General features: G+C 38.5%; 1 protein-coding gene across 3 annotated transcripts in view; it reads right to left on the reverse strand.

Annotated features, from left to right (window-relative positions):
* Positions 1–9,423: 9,423 nt before the first annotated feature.
* Positions 9,424–16,153, reverse strand: part of LOC137980309 (uncharacterized) — a 16,840-nt gene continuing 10,110 nt past the window's right edge. The window contains exons 5-8 of one of the 3 annotated variants that reach the window (XM_068827713.1): positions 14,602–14,679; positions 13,648–13,839; positions 12,772–12,921; positions 9,424–12,564 (exon numbers count right to left, since the gene is read on the reverse strand). In XM_068827713.1, the coding sequence (XP_068683814.1) occupies positions 12,379–12,564; positions 12,772–12,921; positions 13,648–13,839; positions 14,602–14,679 (606 nt within the window). In that variant the 3' untranslated portion in view covers positions 9,424–12,378. The remainder of the gene's footprint in view (positions 12,565–12,771; positions 12,922–13,647; positions 13,840–14,601; positions 14,680–16,153) is intronic. The other 2 variants (XM_068827711.1, XM_068827712.1) reach the window with 2 other exon arrangements.

Genomic DNA, 16,153 nt, shown 5'->3' on the forward strand with positions numbered 1-16,153 from the left:
GGCATATGGTGATGAAGGTAATACTCCTTCAAGAAACATGTGGCAATGGGAGCGAGGAAAAAGGCTATTTAAAGGCCAAGAGATTAGCTACAAAATGCATAGCACGTACACGTTTGCAAAAAAAAAAGGTCCATAAATGTTACTCCCCACTGTGGTTTCCACACATAAACGGTTTCAAAGTCGGTGGGGATTTTGCATCCTGTTTCTTAAAAGTAAAATAGTAGTAGCTATCGCTAAGTGTCAACGAGAGAGTCAATATAATGTATAGATTGCAGACTTGTATCAGATTTCCATGTTTGGAACCCAATAAACACTTAATGACTGGTCCCGAGGGAAACAGTTCATTTTGTTTCCCGAGAATCTCAATGTTTCCCCGAGGCGCAGCCGAGGGAAACATTGTGCTTTCCGAGGGAAACATCCAGTAATTGTCTTTGCCATTTCAAATGATCTGCTGATGTACTATCTGGTCGTGCTAAATATGTAATGGGAATGGTGAATAGTTGAACGAGCTACATAAAGGTTCCGGTCAGAACAAAACAAAACAAAACAAAAAAAAAATGGTGGGGTGGGAGGGAAAAACAAAACGCTGTTGTTAACGAACCGAAGCCCAAAGAGGACTGACAGGGAAAGGAAGTGTACGGCATAAAGAGGAGCACATGTGCATGATGAGCACGTGCTATTAAAAATGGAACCTTTTTGGAGACTAGAATAAATCCTGTTAAGTTAGAGTGGACTTTGCCAGAGGAGGATACATCGTAATCGGACAACTAGTTACTGTTCATTGTTCTTTCTTGTACTTTGAACTAGTCTGTACCGTTACTTAGTACAAATGCTTATTCAAATGTTGAATGTTGTGTGACAAATAAACAGAGATACGATTATTGCTAATACGTCAATATGTGTGTTTTCATAGCGCATATATGTAATTTTCAGGTTTATTAACATCACTTTATGCTACCATAAACCAAACCAAAAATTATAGACTTTTGATTGAAAGAACCTTCCGTTATTACGGACTCTCGATCGCTTTTACAGACTTAACCGACACATGTTCTGGTCCTGACAGTGCAATTCTACAGTTCTAACTCTCGTCATAACAGTCAACGAACGGCATTTAGACAGCATCAGGATTTATTTCTTCCGTTTTGATGATCTAATTTCTTTTTTAGTTGCTTTTTTTTTTCAACTTTTAAGACCAACTTTCTGGTCTTAATGCCATTAATAGGTTCGTCCAACTCGTCCAAATCTTTTCTGCGCTAGAGTTGGTTATAAGGTCAATCTGACAATAAAGATCTGTAACAGTGTTATCAATGGAATGTCTTCTCGCACCCTGCTGTTACGGTCTTTGGCTATAAATAGTAGAGCCGATATGTGCTTGAATTGCTCACTTTCTGTTAAAAGCACCAAAATTGGCACAAATATGGTATTTAATGAGCTGATCAAAATGAGATATGGAGACACAGGCGCAAGTTGTACTTAAGGGTTGTTTATGCATAAATTAAAAATGGCCGCCACTTTGAACCGGAAGCTAATTCCATTTTAACTAGGGAGCTCTAAAAAAGACCGAAAACAAGTAAAATGGACAAAAAACGGCCTAAAAAGCAATAAATGCTAAAGTTGATCGTTCTCTTGAAAGAAAAAAAACTGATAAGTAAACGAAATAAAAAAAAAATTCAAAATGGCCGTTATTTTAACGGAAGAAAGAAATAAAAGAAATAAAAGCCAAATTGAAATCCCCTTAATGGTATAAAAACAGCTGGGACGAACAGAAACGAGCTTAAGGATACATAATTTGATTATTTGTTTTCCAAGTAGTGATACAGAAAAAAATAAAACGAGAAAGTATAACCTACCCATTCTTGACCGGAAATGAAAAAACTAAACACTCTTTATGACGAATAAAGAAACGAAATTTAGTTTCAGTGGAGTTTCTTTTTACTCTTTCTCGTTACTTCACTTTCAGATGTTTGTTGTATAAATGTTTGTTCAAAGTGTATGCTGGTGCGACACCTGTTATGTTCATGTAACAATAATGTATGAACAAGTGTTTTGGCAAGTAGAGGTGATTCACTGGTTTTCGCATTCCTCTTGACATGCACACAAAGCTGTACAGCGCAGGCTAACTCTGCGACAACCACATCCTCCACGGCATCCCTTTTTGCAGCCACATATGACTATCTCTTGGCACGACTTGGTTATTTCCGGTAGTGTTGTCCATAGTGGCCTCCACTCTCCACTCTCAGTTATCCAGCCCCAATGTCGTGGACTTGGAACAAGAGGACTTGCGATGAGCGCTTGTTCCCAGATGTGGCCAGCCTGATAGGCTGTGCACTTAACGTGCTGAAGCAAAGCATCGCGTGTCGGTGGGATGGAATCAAACCTACGAGACTTCCGAGTAAACAGTTGCTTTCGGGCTTCGTCAACAGTCAAGCAGCTACTCGTTCTATCATACAACAGAACGACGTATCGCTCAAGGACTTGCATGCAGTCATCACCCCCATGGCTACGGGTTACGGTCTGGGAGTACTGCCCAGTCCCGCGCCAGGGCGAACACTGACCGTCTAAGGAACTTTATTACTCACAGATACGCGTAGAGACTTTGGAACCAATGTCTATGTTAGCCATTAGTGTGAATAATTTATATGTATTGTAATTTTTATGTTGTATATGTATGGCACCCAGGCTGACACCACTGTAATCCAGCTTTTGTGTTGTTGGGGAGTTGGACAAGGCGATGAAAATAGGTGTATTCAGAGGGAAACTGTTCCAGGTTTCGAGTGCTGTCTTCTCGCACGACGACGGACATAAGTGTTGAATTGGACTAACTGTGCAATCGTAAGAGCTGCATGACCCTTCGAAACACTCTCTGCTTGGTCGTTGATGTTTTGTCCAAGTAAAACCATTTTCAGAAAAGAAATCAAGAACTGGGGAACGGACCTAACCTGACAGTTCTCATCAAACGATCTGTTAAACGAGTATTTATTGCCTAGTATGTCTTTTCGAATTATTGCCTTTGCTAAGTGCATTCCTTCGTCGTCCAGATCTTCTTTGTCTCTTTTGAAGCACGTTACCTACGTCCTCACGAAATACCAAGTAAACATCACGCCCCTTGTTGAAATATTCCAGGCTAGGTACTTGGTGAACAATCCGTTCTTTACGATGAAAAGTGTTCAACTTTGCAGTCGTCTTCATACCGAGCTGTTCCAGGGCAGAGGTGTAAATCTTGGCAAGGTCTGCTACCTGAAGGTGGGACGTTCGGCTCCAGTCTTTCGAGATTCTTCAATAAATGTAACTACTTCTGCCATGGCAATCCCTTCTAGCTGTTGAGGCTTCTCCTCCTCTGGGATGTTTTCTCGTCTTGCGTACTCAGCTCTTCTATAAAGCATCGTTAAACACGTTCCATGATAACGTGCCTCTAGTGCGATAAGATCTCCCCCACCAAGTCTAGCTAAAAGCTTCTCATCATTAAGTTAAGTAGCGCATTCTCGAACTCGAGCATCCAAATTCCATAGTTGAGACTTCGTGAAACGGCCCTTTTTCAGATTCGCATATAAAACAAGATGCTTGGGAATCTTTCGTATAAGAAGCAGCATTTGATCGGGTAAACGTCCCGCCTGCTCCAAGATGTTCTTGGGCTTCAGATTGTCTTTTCTGAGCTCGATTTAGTTGGGTGGAATTGAACCTATCGTAACAGGTTTTGTGAAAACTGGCTTTATGTCTGTACAAAGTGGCGAGGATGCCATCACCTTCATCTATTTCGGCAAACTGTTTTAAATGTTCTCCGAGTGTCTTATAACCGGCTTCTTTATCCTGCCGTTTGGATTGTGCAGGGCATCGCAGCTTTTCCTTAATCGATTGCTGGCAGATAACACAACTTCCAATCCGTTTTGTCAGCACCGCCTGGGTTATCCATCCGAGCTGTCAACATGAAATTAACAAGCGTATAAATTTTCTTTGAAAGAATAGTAAAAAAGGAAAAGAACGACTTGCATAAGGAACCAGTGAAATGGAAAAATCGTAAGATCGCGGTCGTGGGTCATGTTTAAACGCACAATAATTATAATAACAATCTCGCACCAATATTAGACTGCGTACTTGTTCTTGGAGGAAGGTCGTTTTATGACTTCACATAACAGTGTTATTCTTACATTTGCCAGTTGTTTGTTTCGTGCATCACAGAGACGTTCTTTTATTAAGAGCATGTGTCCTTCACTCACGATTTACGTTCTTCGCGACCACGCAGTAGCCTCGAGAAAGGTCACCCAGGGACCCTGGAGTAGTAAGATTACATGCAAACGCGAGCTATTTTTCGACCCCACCTACCCGGTTTACCCGCCCATCTGCATGTAATCAGTGGCCCGTTTCTCGAAAGTCCCGAAATTTTACGGGCCATTTTCGGGCTTCACAATTCCCTTTGTATTTCAAGAACGGAGATGATTTAAGTCGTCAAACTTCACAGTTAAAACATGAAAAACTTCACAGTTGAAAACATGTTAAAAGATCGGCTTTCCATAATAAGCGGTTGGCAGTTTCACGAATGGTTTTTCTGGCCCGAAAAGTTATCGAGAAACAGCTCCGATGTTGACTGCTAGGGTGAGCAAACTGTTTCAACATATTCAACAACCTGGTATTCAGTCCCAGGCTGTAGCCGTGGTTGTTACTATGGATACGGATAGGGATACGTGTTTCATTTTACATGGGATTTCTTTGGGTTTTGGAACTGCCCTTTCCTGTTTTTAAGAACGAAGGGTTTGTGTAGGGATTGTTTCTTATTTATTATTCTTATTTTTTAAGAACGAATAATTTTCATGTTCAAATATTTGTTTATCCCTCTTACTTGATTTAGTTTCTTATACGTGTACTATCTGGCTGTTTCTGAAATTAAAGTTTTTATTTTCACACAGAGTTTGTTTTGTTTTGTTAACTCCACTGTGAGGTTGAGAGTTTGCTTTGTGAATTTCTCTTCCTCATTTTACAGACTAATTTTTGGTTATGATTTTCCCTCAACTCACCATCCACACACACAGTATTTTCCCCACACTTACCCACTTTACTAGAGATTATTATCTCAGTTAGTGGAGAGGAACCCCTTCTTGTAAGGGGATTCTTGCTTCAGCGCCATAATCATGCCACAAAGGTTGCTAGTCTACTGCTCTTTTTTTTTTTTTTTAACTTTATACAACTATCTCAATAGGTATATACAGCAGGGATACCACCTTTTGTCCTAGTCAACTCTTTGCTTGGTAGTGGTGTTCACACTTTGCATTACAATACACACAGATACAATTTGGTTTTATTTTCTTAACCACTAACCTAATACTAACTTAGAAACAGCTGTATTATTATTATTATTATTATTATTTTCAGTTTCTGTCAATTGACACCTCACGGGATTTTTCCTGGAAGCACCCAAAAGAACGAATGATTTATGCACCTGATAGGATTTTTCCCTGGATCCATCCAAAAGAACGAATGATTTATACACCTGATGGGATTTTTCCCTAGATCTATCCGAAAGAACGAATGATTTATACACCTGATGGGATTTTTTCCTGGAACCATTCAGAAGAACGAATGAATATACCCCTGCAGTACACCCTGTATCAATAGCAACACAATCTCACTTGGGCTTCCATGTTTTTCTGGGCCAATCTACCCCTTCTTTGGCTTCATAATCCCCATTTTGTAGTAGTCTTTTAGTGCATTGCGCATTTTCCCTGTCGTGCTGGTTCCCAGATCGACTCCTTCGCATTTTTCATTCCCAGGCCCTGTGTGCAGTTTGGGTCATATTTGAATTCTTTTGTCGTAAGCACAGCTGACGTTTGCTGGAGTCCTTGCAAATTTTTGGAGAGAAGGGAAATTTGTGCCAGCTTTTTCTTCCATGTAAGAAACCAGGTATCCATTTTTCTTTATTTTAAACTATAATTTTGTTTCAGTAATCATATTATACACCGGGTAAGTGTGTTCTTGGTTAGTGTTATCAGTCCCAGTTTTGCTTGATTGGCTTTGCAGTTTTGGTCGCGTTAGTCTGTCCATAGTTTTGGTGTTGTTTTCTCCTGGTTTTCCGCTTGTTCTTTTCTTTTTCCCTTCTTGACTCGGTACAAGGGGGTCGGGTAGAGGTCCAGCGCTGGACTAGAAACCTCCTTGCTCGGTTGCGCTCTACCCCTGAAGATTCGCAGCCATTTACGAGCCTATTGGTGTCGTAATCAGCTTTTCTTTACCTTCGGCTTGTTTAGATTTCCCTCATTTAATACACCTGTGTTTCATTTTTGCAAGGGATTTCTTTGGGTTTTTTTACCTGCCCTTTCCTGTGGTTTTAAGAACGAAAGTTTTATTGAGGGTTTTTTCTTATTTATTATTTCTTATTTTTTAAGAACGAATAAATTTCATGTTCAAATATTTGTTTACCCATCTCACTTGATTTAGTTTTGCTGTACATGTACTATCTGGCTGTTTCTAAAATTAAAGTTCTTATTTTCACACAGAGTTTGTTCTGTTTTGCTAAGTCCATTGTGAAGTTGAGAGTTTGCTTTGTGAATTTCTCTTCCTCATTTTACAGACTAATTTTTGGCTATGATTCTCCCTCAAGTCACCATCCACACACACAGTATTTTCCCCGCACTTACCCAATTAACTAGAGATTATTATTTCCGTTAGTGGAGAGAAACCCCTTCTCGTAGGGGGAATCATGCCACAAAGGTTGCTAGTCTACTGCTGTTTTTGTTTTTTTAACTTTATACAACTGGTCAAAATCAAATTAACCAATCAAAAAACACAGATTTGCTCCAAGAGAAACAAAATTCTTATCTGTGCTTTTTGATTGGTTGATTTGATCCATGACTCCTGTTCCCTTGGCAGCGGATCAAGTATCCTTGTGATAAATGTAATCGGAATGTACGAAGCAACCAGGACGCCATTTTGTGTTCAGAATGTGATCGTTGCTTTCATGCGAAGTGTATCGGTAAGCGACAGCATATCTTTAAATATTAAGTAGAGCAGCAGTACTTGGATTGGCAGTGTTCTTTTTGTTCAGTGCCCAATCTAAGTGATTCGTTCTTTGGTGACGATCTGCAAGGAGTTGAAAATGATGGAAGTGTGTTCATGAAGAAGTCAGTTGGGATGAACAAATGAACAATGGCCGCCGCTCTCGTATCTTTGAGAAAATCACCAAAGAGTTCATGAAAATTGTAAGATTGGTCCTATCAACGCCAACAGTATTGCAGGACACAAATTTTATGAGATACGACATTGGTTACGGTCGGGTTTCTTCGATATCTTAGTAATCTCGGAAACAAAGCTAGACCAAACTTTTCCTAACATTCATGTTCAATATATGATTGATGGCTTTCGCTTTCTCACGATTGATAGAAATATACATGGTGGAGGATTCATGCTCTATATGAGGTCTGACATTCCGTTTAAGTTTCACAGAAGGATATCAACAGAGTAACGTGAAAAATATGGAACTGAATTCCCACACACATATAAATATAAATATAAATATAAATATAAATATAAATATAAATACAATATAACTAGAAAGGCAACAATATATTAAAGTTGATCAACTTTCATAAACAACTAGCAGTACTGTTATGTATAGGAAACGGAATACTATCCTCGAAGATGAACATTTGCTTTTTCATGTCCGCACAATGATTGTCCGCTCGCATGCCCAGAAAAGGAAACTCAACAAGATACAACAAGTGCCATGTGTTATTTATGCAGATTTTGAAGCAATAACAGAGAAAGTACAAGGATGTAAACCTAATAATGACAAATCATATATTGATTCATACCAAAAGCATACTGATTGTTCATACGGATATAAAGTAATGAAGGGGGTAATTTCTAAAGAAACTGTGGTGCTGCGTCGGTGGGGAAGTAGTATACAAAAATTTGGTTTTATAATGTAAATTGACCACCGTACAGAGATTTTAAAAGCTGACGTTTCGAGCGTTAGCCCTTCGACAGAGCGAATCGAGGAATTATGGGTTGTGTATAGTTTTTATAATGGAGTATACACGGGACCTACGCTATCGGTGGTAACATGGCAACGTGAAAAATAGGAATACATTAATGAATCTAGAACAAAAATTCATCTTCCAAATCGGAACCCTTAATCTAATCCCCACGGTATTAACGAGCGCTTTTCATTTAACTAATGTATTCCTATTCTTGACGTTGCCATGTTACACCAATATCGAAGGTCCTACTCCACTATAAAAACTACACACTACCCATAATTCCTCGATTCGCTCTGACCAGAGTTAACTCTGCTCTGACGAACGGGCCTCCATAGTTAACGCTCGAAACGCAGAGTTAATAGAGAGAGAATAATAGAGAGTCCCCTCTATTAACTCTGTCGAAACGTCAGCTTTTAGAATCTCTGTACGGTGGTAAATTTACATTATCAACTCCGTTGATAAAACCAAATTTTCGGATATAAAGTAGATTGTTGTTATGACGATAACTACACAAAACCAGTTCAGATCTACAGAGGAAAAGACGCAGTACACAAATTTATAGAAAAGATGTCAGAAGAAGTCAAATACTGTAGTAAGATCAAGAAACAACATTTTAGCAAAGACATGGTAATGACAAAAGAGGACATCAAAGATTTTAAAACAGCTGACAAATGTCATATATGCAATACAAAATACATAAAAAAAGACATTAAAGCAAGAGATCATTGTCATGTAACTGGAAAATACATAGGATCAGCTCCCCAAGACTGTAATTTTAATTTGAAATTAACTAAGATTCCTGTCATTTTTCATAATTTAAGAGAATATGACAACCACCTTATCATGCAGCAGATTGGTGAAATAGCTAAAAAGTATACATACAAAAATGAAAAAGGTGAAGAACAACAGATGAAGATAAAAGTCATCTCTAATAATATGGAAAAATGTATGGCTTTCATGTTAGGCAACCATTTAACATTCACTGATAGCTTCCAGTTTATGAGTTTAAGTCTGGATAAGTTAGTAAGCAACCTACCTGATAAAGCCTTCAAATACACCAATGATATATTTTAAAACGAGCAATTCAATCTGATGAAGCAAAAAGACATTTATCCATACGACTACATGGACAGCTTCGAAAAGTTTAACAATGAACAGCTACCATCAAAAGCCGATTTTTACAGCATTTTAAACAACGAACACATATCTGACGATCAATATCAACAATAGGCCTTATTCACGATAGCCGCCATGTTGGTTTTCATAATGTCATGCAAATTAGCCATGCGTTATGCTGGGGGGGGGGGGGGGCAAACATTGAAGAAAAGGCAAATTGCGGAAAATCGGCTCAACGAAATTTATTAGTATTTAGAATTAAGTACCTTTATCAAATTTTTTTATCTTTTGATTGCCTTTGACATTTTGACTTTCTACTTTGTTATCTGCTCAAATCATCTGTGTGGCTAAGGTATTCGTTATAACCTCTCGAACTTGTGTTGTTTGCCCCCTAAGAAGTGTGTAGCAAATTTGCGTGATAATAGCAAATCCAACATGGCGGCCGTTGTGAATAAGGTCTATTGCTCAAAACGTGTGGAATACTCTTGATTTAAAATCAATGGGTGAGTATCATGACATATCTTAAGAGTGATATCCTTTTGTTAGCAGATGTTTTCGAAAACTTTAGAAAGAACTGTTTACAATAATACAACTTAGATCCTTGCTACTATTTCACAAGTCCTGGGTTGCGGTCATGGGATGCTACGCTTAAGATGACTGATATAAAATTAGAACTAATGATTGACATAGATATGTTTCAATTTATTGAAAAGGGTATGAGAGGTGGTATCTCATAGATAGCTAATTGATACGGAAAAGCAAACAACAAACACATGAAAAATTACAACGAAAAGGCGCCTTCGAAGTTTATCATGTACTTGGATGCTAATATTCTTTACGGTTGGGCTAATATGTCTCACTATTTACCTACCGGTGGTTGTAGATGGTTGACTAAAAAATCAGATTAACAAAATCAACTTAGCTACCTTAAAAAAGGACAGTAAAAAAGGAATGATATTGGAAGTTGATCTTGAGTATCCTAAGGATTTGCATGATATGCATGATAATTATACATTCGCAACTGAAAAAATCAACGTTGCTAAAAATATGTTATCACCATATAGCGAACAAATAAGACAAAAATACAACATCACAATCGGCCAGGTAAACAAACTGATTCCTACTCTATCCAACAAAGATAAACATATATTACATTACAGAAACTCTTCAATTGTACATCGATCTAGGATTAAAAGTAGGAAAGGTACACAGAATGTTAGAATTCAATCAGTCTCAATGGTTAAAACACTATATTAATTTCAACATACAAACAAGAACGAATGCAAAAAATTCATTCGAAAAAGACTTTTTCAAGCTTTTGAACAACTCTGCAGCTGTTCTCGGTAAAAACATGAAAAACATGAGAAAGAGAGTCGATATAATGCTTGTAACAGATGAGAATAAATTATCAAAATATTTAATGAAAATCTTGTGGCTTTACTTAAGATCACAGAAACACTAACTTTTAATATACCAGCATATCATATATGCCCCACGTAATATTTAAAGATATGCTTTCGCATACCGATACACTTCGCATGAAACCAACGATCACATTCTGAACACAAAATGGCGCCCTGGCTGCTTTCTTACGTTCCGATTACATTCACCACAAGGATACTTCAACCACTGCCGAGGAGGACCCGGGTTTGGATGAATGTCTCCAGAGAGATTGATCAGGTGAAACAATCGAGCACCATCCACATCATATGGCACTCGGCTTTGCAGAAACGCCCTTCTTCCGCGACGCGGAAGTCGAAATTGTAATAGAAGACGTCAAAATGTGGTAAGAACATCAGTGGCACACGTGACTGTGTGATTCTTGCCACATTTTGACGTCATCTGTGACCTATTACTGAACAGATGCACAACAACATGGAGTCTATTTCTTACATATATGTAAAACAAAAATGAAATATGGAAAAAAAAAAAAAAAAGTAAACGCGGGAAGGCTCGAGATGCAAAACTTTTATGTCAATTGACAAACGATCAAAGTCCCCGTCCCATGGGGAACCAAAGCGCTACTGATCATAAATCCCCAAAAGAAACTTTTTCATGGCTTTTGGAAACTAAAAAAGAAAGTTCTACTTTAATTTTGCTTCTTTTAGCTACAGAAAATAAGTTGTCAATATTGAATATAATATATGAATAATATATGATAATATTATATGAATATATATACATAGAAAATAGGTTATAATTGTGAGGCAAGCTCATTCTCGTCTTTCATAAAGACAACTCGCAATGTCCTTCCGAATTTGCTTCGTGTTGTGATAAATTGATAGCATAAACCGGTGTTTTCTCTAATCCATCAATGGAATCCGTTTTTATTTCAGTTCAAAATTAGTGACCGGTTCAATGAGATAATCAGCACGTTAAAGTGAGAGTGCAGCCACTTTGTTGCTCTAGCACGCTCAATTCAAAAGATAATTTTAGGTTCATATTGGTTCAGAGAATTTCGCGATGCTCTCCGGCGATACTCATTGAAGCAAACCGTTTGCAGGACTAACCATGCAGCAACGCGCATTTTAAACTTTGAAGTGGTTAATACTTTAAAGTCATTGGCTTAACTTGTCGTCGGCCGTCAAGGTTGCAGATTACGCAAGTTGTGATCTAATATCTCGCTTTGAAGAAGATACGCTTGTTAGTATAGCATCACGCTGTAAACAATGAAGTTCATTTGTTGACGTGACATGCACCTCTTCAGAAAAAACTCTTAAGTTCTGTTAAAATCAGTGTAATTTCCTCGCACAGGTCTTATTAGATTTTCATTTTATGGAATTGGAGGTTGTGGTCGATGACTCATACCACGGAAAATGGACCACCCTGACTGGGGGAAACAGCTGTCTTGAGTCCAGTGAGTCTCTTAAAGTAAGGGTAAAAAATCCATGAGGACCCGTTTTAAATAAACTACGTAAAAACAAATGTCACGATGCACTTACAATTTCTTCTACCTGAATATGTTAATGATACGAAGAAGCCGTGTGAAAGAGCGCTGGCCATAAGCGATATCTGTATTCTCACCATTTGAATTATTCTATGCGATTATTGCTCGGCATTGCTTGGCAGTAGCAAAGTGTTATTTCTAATCGTTAACGTTCATCTTACGAAATCTTTATTCAATAGGAAAATGTTTTCCTTTAAAGCCATGCGTTATGAGATTACGTATTTTAACTCTAAAAAATACTCTTACTAGAAATAAACTGGTTAAACAACCAGGGTAGAGCTTGAATTCCCGAAATTGCGTTTCACATAAAAAAGTAAGAACGTTATGGTACAAGTTTATTAAACCGCTTTAGCCTGTCGGGCATGACCAATAATGAAGGTTGCATGTCTTCTTCTCCTGCGACGTTGGACGAAAGAGTTTGGAGTCCCCTTTGCAGTTGCATATGTATTTCCGTTTGTTTGAGGAAACCGTTGACTCAAGGTTATACTCATGAGCGAAATTTGTGGAACAGGTTACACCAATTATTCTTGATCCCTGCAAAAAGGATACAAAGATGAACATGAGAGACGAGATCAGACATACCATATGGTAGCAAGAAGCAGCGACCTTTTTTTCTCGAATTTCCAAATCTTCCAGGAATTAAATTATGGTTCTTTTGTTTTGATGAGCAAACAATACGATTCGGGCGATTATGGTCAATTTCTTGTGTCTGAAGGGGTTAACTCGTCTTGATATACTTACTACTGACTCAGCTACGCTAGCGTCTGCAACTTTTTCACCCCCATTCGTAGTAAATCCGGTTTCGACATCGTATTTGCATTGACTAAGGTCTCCTTTACCGTTCAATCCCGGTGCAACACTCGGACCTGCCATCTTGCTGACGTTGGTGATCTAGCAAGTTGAAAATGAAAAGCAATCCTTGTATCAGACTTACTAAGAGTAACCTTAAACTTATTATGAAGATGCTCACTCTTTTTGGCGTGGTTGTTTCCTGAGGTCTCTTCGCTGCTAACTTAAAGGTGAAAGGACGGTTAAAGTGGCAAATGCATTTTTTGTTATCAGTTACAATATGTACAGGTCAAAAGACCACAGATTTTGCTGCACGAGAGGTTAAACAAGAGTTGTTCAGAAATAATGCTATGGCAGAAGATATTTAAAGTTCATTTGATCATGGGTGGCCGTAGCTTTGGGGTAACTTGTTTTGAAGATGAGTTACTTATAAAAACTACTAAATTCGTTCAGTGTAAAGAAGGAGCTTTAGTGGGTGAATATTATTTTGAAAAGTCACACTCGCGATCTGTTTCTATTGCTACTTCGTACATGTAAAATAAAACTCAGTACCTTACGGGAGAAAATTCCGGGCTTTTCGACGAGTAGTTACCTGATTGCCTTATGTCGTTTTACGTTGAATTTTAAGCTAAATTTCACGGTTTAAAGAGGATATTATGTAGGTATGGTTAGTTAATGACTTCGGCTGCTCGAGGATAAAATGGAAAAGAATATAATAGACTGAAATAGAATGGAATGCAATGGAATGGAGTGAGATGGAGTGAATTGAAATGAAATTAAATGGATTGGAATGAAATAGTTTTCTGAGCACGAGGCGAATCTGCTTACTTTATTCAAAAGTTCCAGCTGGGTGGCGTTGACTGCACTCCACATCGATAACCACGAAGCTGTGAACTGTTCTTGCAGTCTTTTACCAGTAGAGTTCAATGAGAACCACATTCGAGTCAACTCATTCTTCATTTCTCGGAGGGAATTGTTAAATGACATCCGAAGGGGTTGTACGTCGCCGTAATGTTTTATCTGTGTTTTTTCAAATTGAAAAAAAAAAGGTCTTGCTGTAATCAAGACTCTTCTGATTGCAAGGGTCACGGTTAATATCTGATATCAGGGATCAAACTGTTGCAGAATCGGAAACACATATGAAACAAAATTCAAAAGCGTTTATGTTTCAAGTTGCGGAGCAGGCGAGGCGACCATGGAGCAACATATTCGAATCTAAAGTGAACATACTGGCCTCGGTGGCTTTCGTTCACTATAATACATTTAAAATGTTACGCAGTGAAGTCTCCCTTTGTCTCAAAATGTAGTCAAGAGCAAAATTCAGACAAGCTGTTGATTCTCGGTATGGAACCCGCAGAACAAAGCAAGCCAAGTGAGACACTTCTCCCAGCTAACTATCATTGTAGTAGTAGCAGCAGCAGAAGCAGCAGCAGTAGCAATAGCAGTAGCAGTAGCAGCGGTAGCAGTGGTGATAGTAGTAGTGGAAGTAGTAGTAGTAGTAGTAGTAGTAGTAGTAGTAGTAGTAGTAGTAGTAGTAGTAGTAGTAGTAGTAGTGGTAGTAGTAGCTGTCGACTTTAATTAATGCGATCTTAATTTATGGGGCATGGAATCGAGGTTACTGGGTCTGAAGAGTCCGATACTGCTACTCACATATAAAACAATATCAGTTTCAAAGCCTTATGCTATACTAGTTTATCATTATGCTGTCGTAATCATTATGTATTTGTCTTTAATTGTTGTCTAGAAAAGACACCAACGGCCTTCAAGAACTAAATGTCTTACCTTTAGATCGATTGTTTGGTTTATTCTTTGTTCTCCTAAGTGGACTTTGTCTCTAAGGTCATTCAAACTGCTTTTTATCTGACAAAACAGGAGCAAACACCAAATTGACCTTTCAACAGATCGATGTCGCAGTTTAGTTCAACAGTAACAAAAGGCAAACTCGAGAGGCAAGTAACGTATGCGCCTCTCTGCGGTGGGAGACCGTTGATTAGATAGATAAATCGTTTATTAGATAAAATCACCTCGCAGTCCGAAGACTGAATTACGCGATAATAAATAATACACTATAATACATTATGATAAATATAAAAATCATAATTCAATTAAGTGCAAAAAACTATTAAGAATTGAAGATTAAAAAAAATTTACAAGTACAATAAAAAATTAGAAGAATTATGGTCGACATTTTAAGACTATGGCTGATCATAAAAGGATTTCTTAAACCGATCTGTTTTACACACAGGAGTGTTAAAAGTTCTTGTTGATCGTAAATATCTGCAATTGGTATTCTTGGGTGGAAGGAGACTTGCCAGCTTATGGTCCTTATTATGCATTATGTCTTTGAAAAGATCACATGACAGTCTCTCTTTCCTATCATAAAGTGTTGGAATCCCTGCTTCTCTCAGCGCACTGCTGTACTTAAGATCAGGAAACATGATGTGCATGGCGCGTCCCTGAATGAGCTCGATTTCATCAGACAGGTAACATGGGAGACAACTGTGAAATAACTGACATGAGTATTCAAGTACGGACCTAATGGCCCTACAGAAAAATAGTCTAAGATCACTAGAGCAGATGCCAGATTTCCAGATTGGTTGACAGTGTTTGATGGAACCTTCCCCTGGAGTAAATCAGTCCATTTTTTCCGTTTATTCTCGTTAACAGACAGTTTCTAGGGACACCGTTGTTGGTTTCGGTGAGTAGGGTGTACAAGAGAGCAGGGGTAGTGTAGGGGTAGAGCAGGGGTAGTGTAGTGGAGAGCACAGGCTTCGTGATTCTCCGGCGGACTCAGCCCCAAAATAGATGTCGCTTTTCTACTCGTCAGCAAGAGGTTCTCTTTGTGTACTTCACTTTCTTTTTTCGCAAAAAAACCAGAGTTTGAATTGATATTCCCTACAGAAACTTTGCTTTGAGTTTATTTTCAGTCTCCTCGTTTCATTTTCTTCAATTCCTCATTTTCGGTCTGACGGCGAAGGGCTAACGCTTGAACCGTCAGTCCGATCACGAATTTTTCAAGCGGTGGTTAATTTAAAAACAATTCGTTTGACAAAAGCACATTTTCTTGTTTCACTGGCTCCCCAACGACGCATGCAGCACCACAGGAAGACCACAGTTTCTATAGAAACCAACCCTTCAGGTCATTGGCCAATGGATGGTTTGAATCTGACGTCACGGCGTCCTTGTTGGTGTATAGAACTGCATTAAAATGTCGTTTTGGAATGTGACTCTATTATTATGCAAAACTTGTGGGGCCATTTTCTATTGTTTTGTTCACCAATATGGCCGTCTCCTCATCTCATGGATGCAAACCAAGGATGAGTAGACCTCTTGT

The sequence above is a fragment of the Montipora foliosa genome, chromosome 12 (assembly GCF_036669935.1).
Source record: "Montipora foliosa isolate CH-2021 chromosome 12, ASM3666993v2, whole genome shotgun sequence".
NCBI lineage: Eukaryota > Metazoa > Cnidaria > Anthozoa > Scleractinia > Acroporidae > Montipora > Montipora foliosa.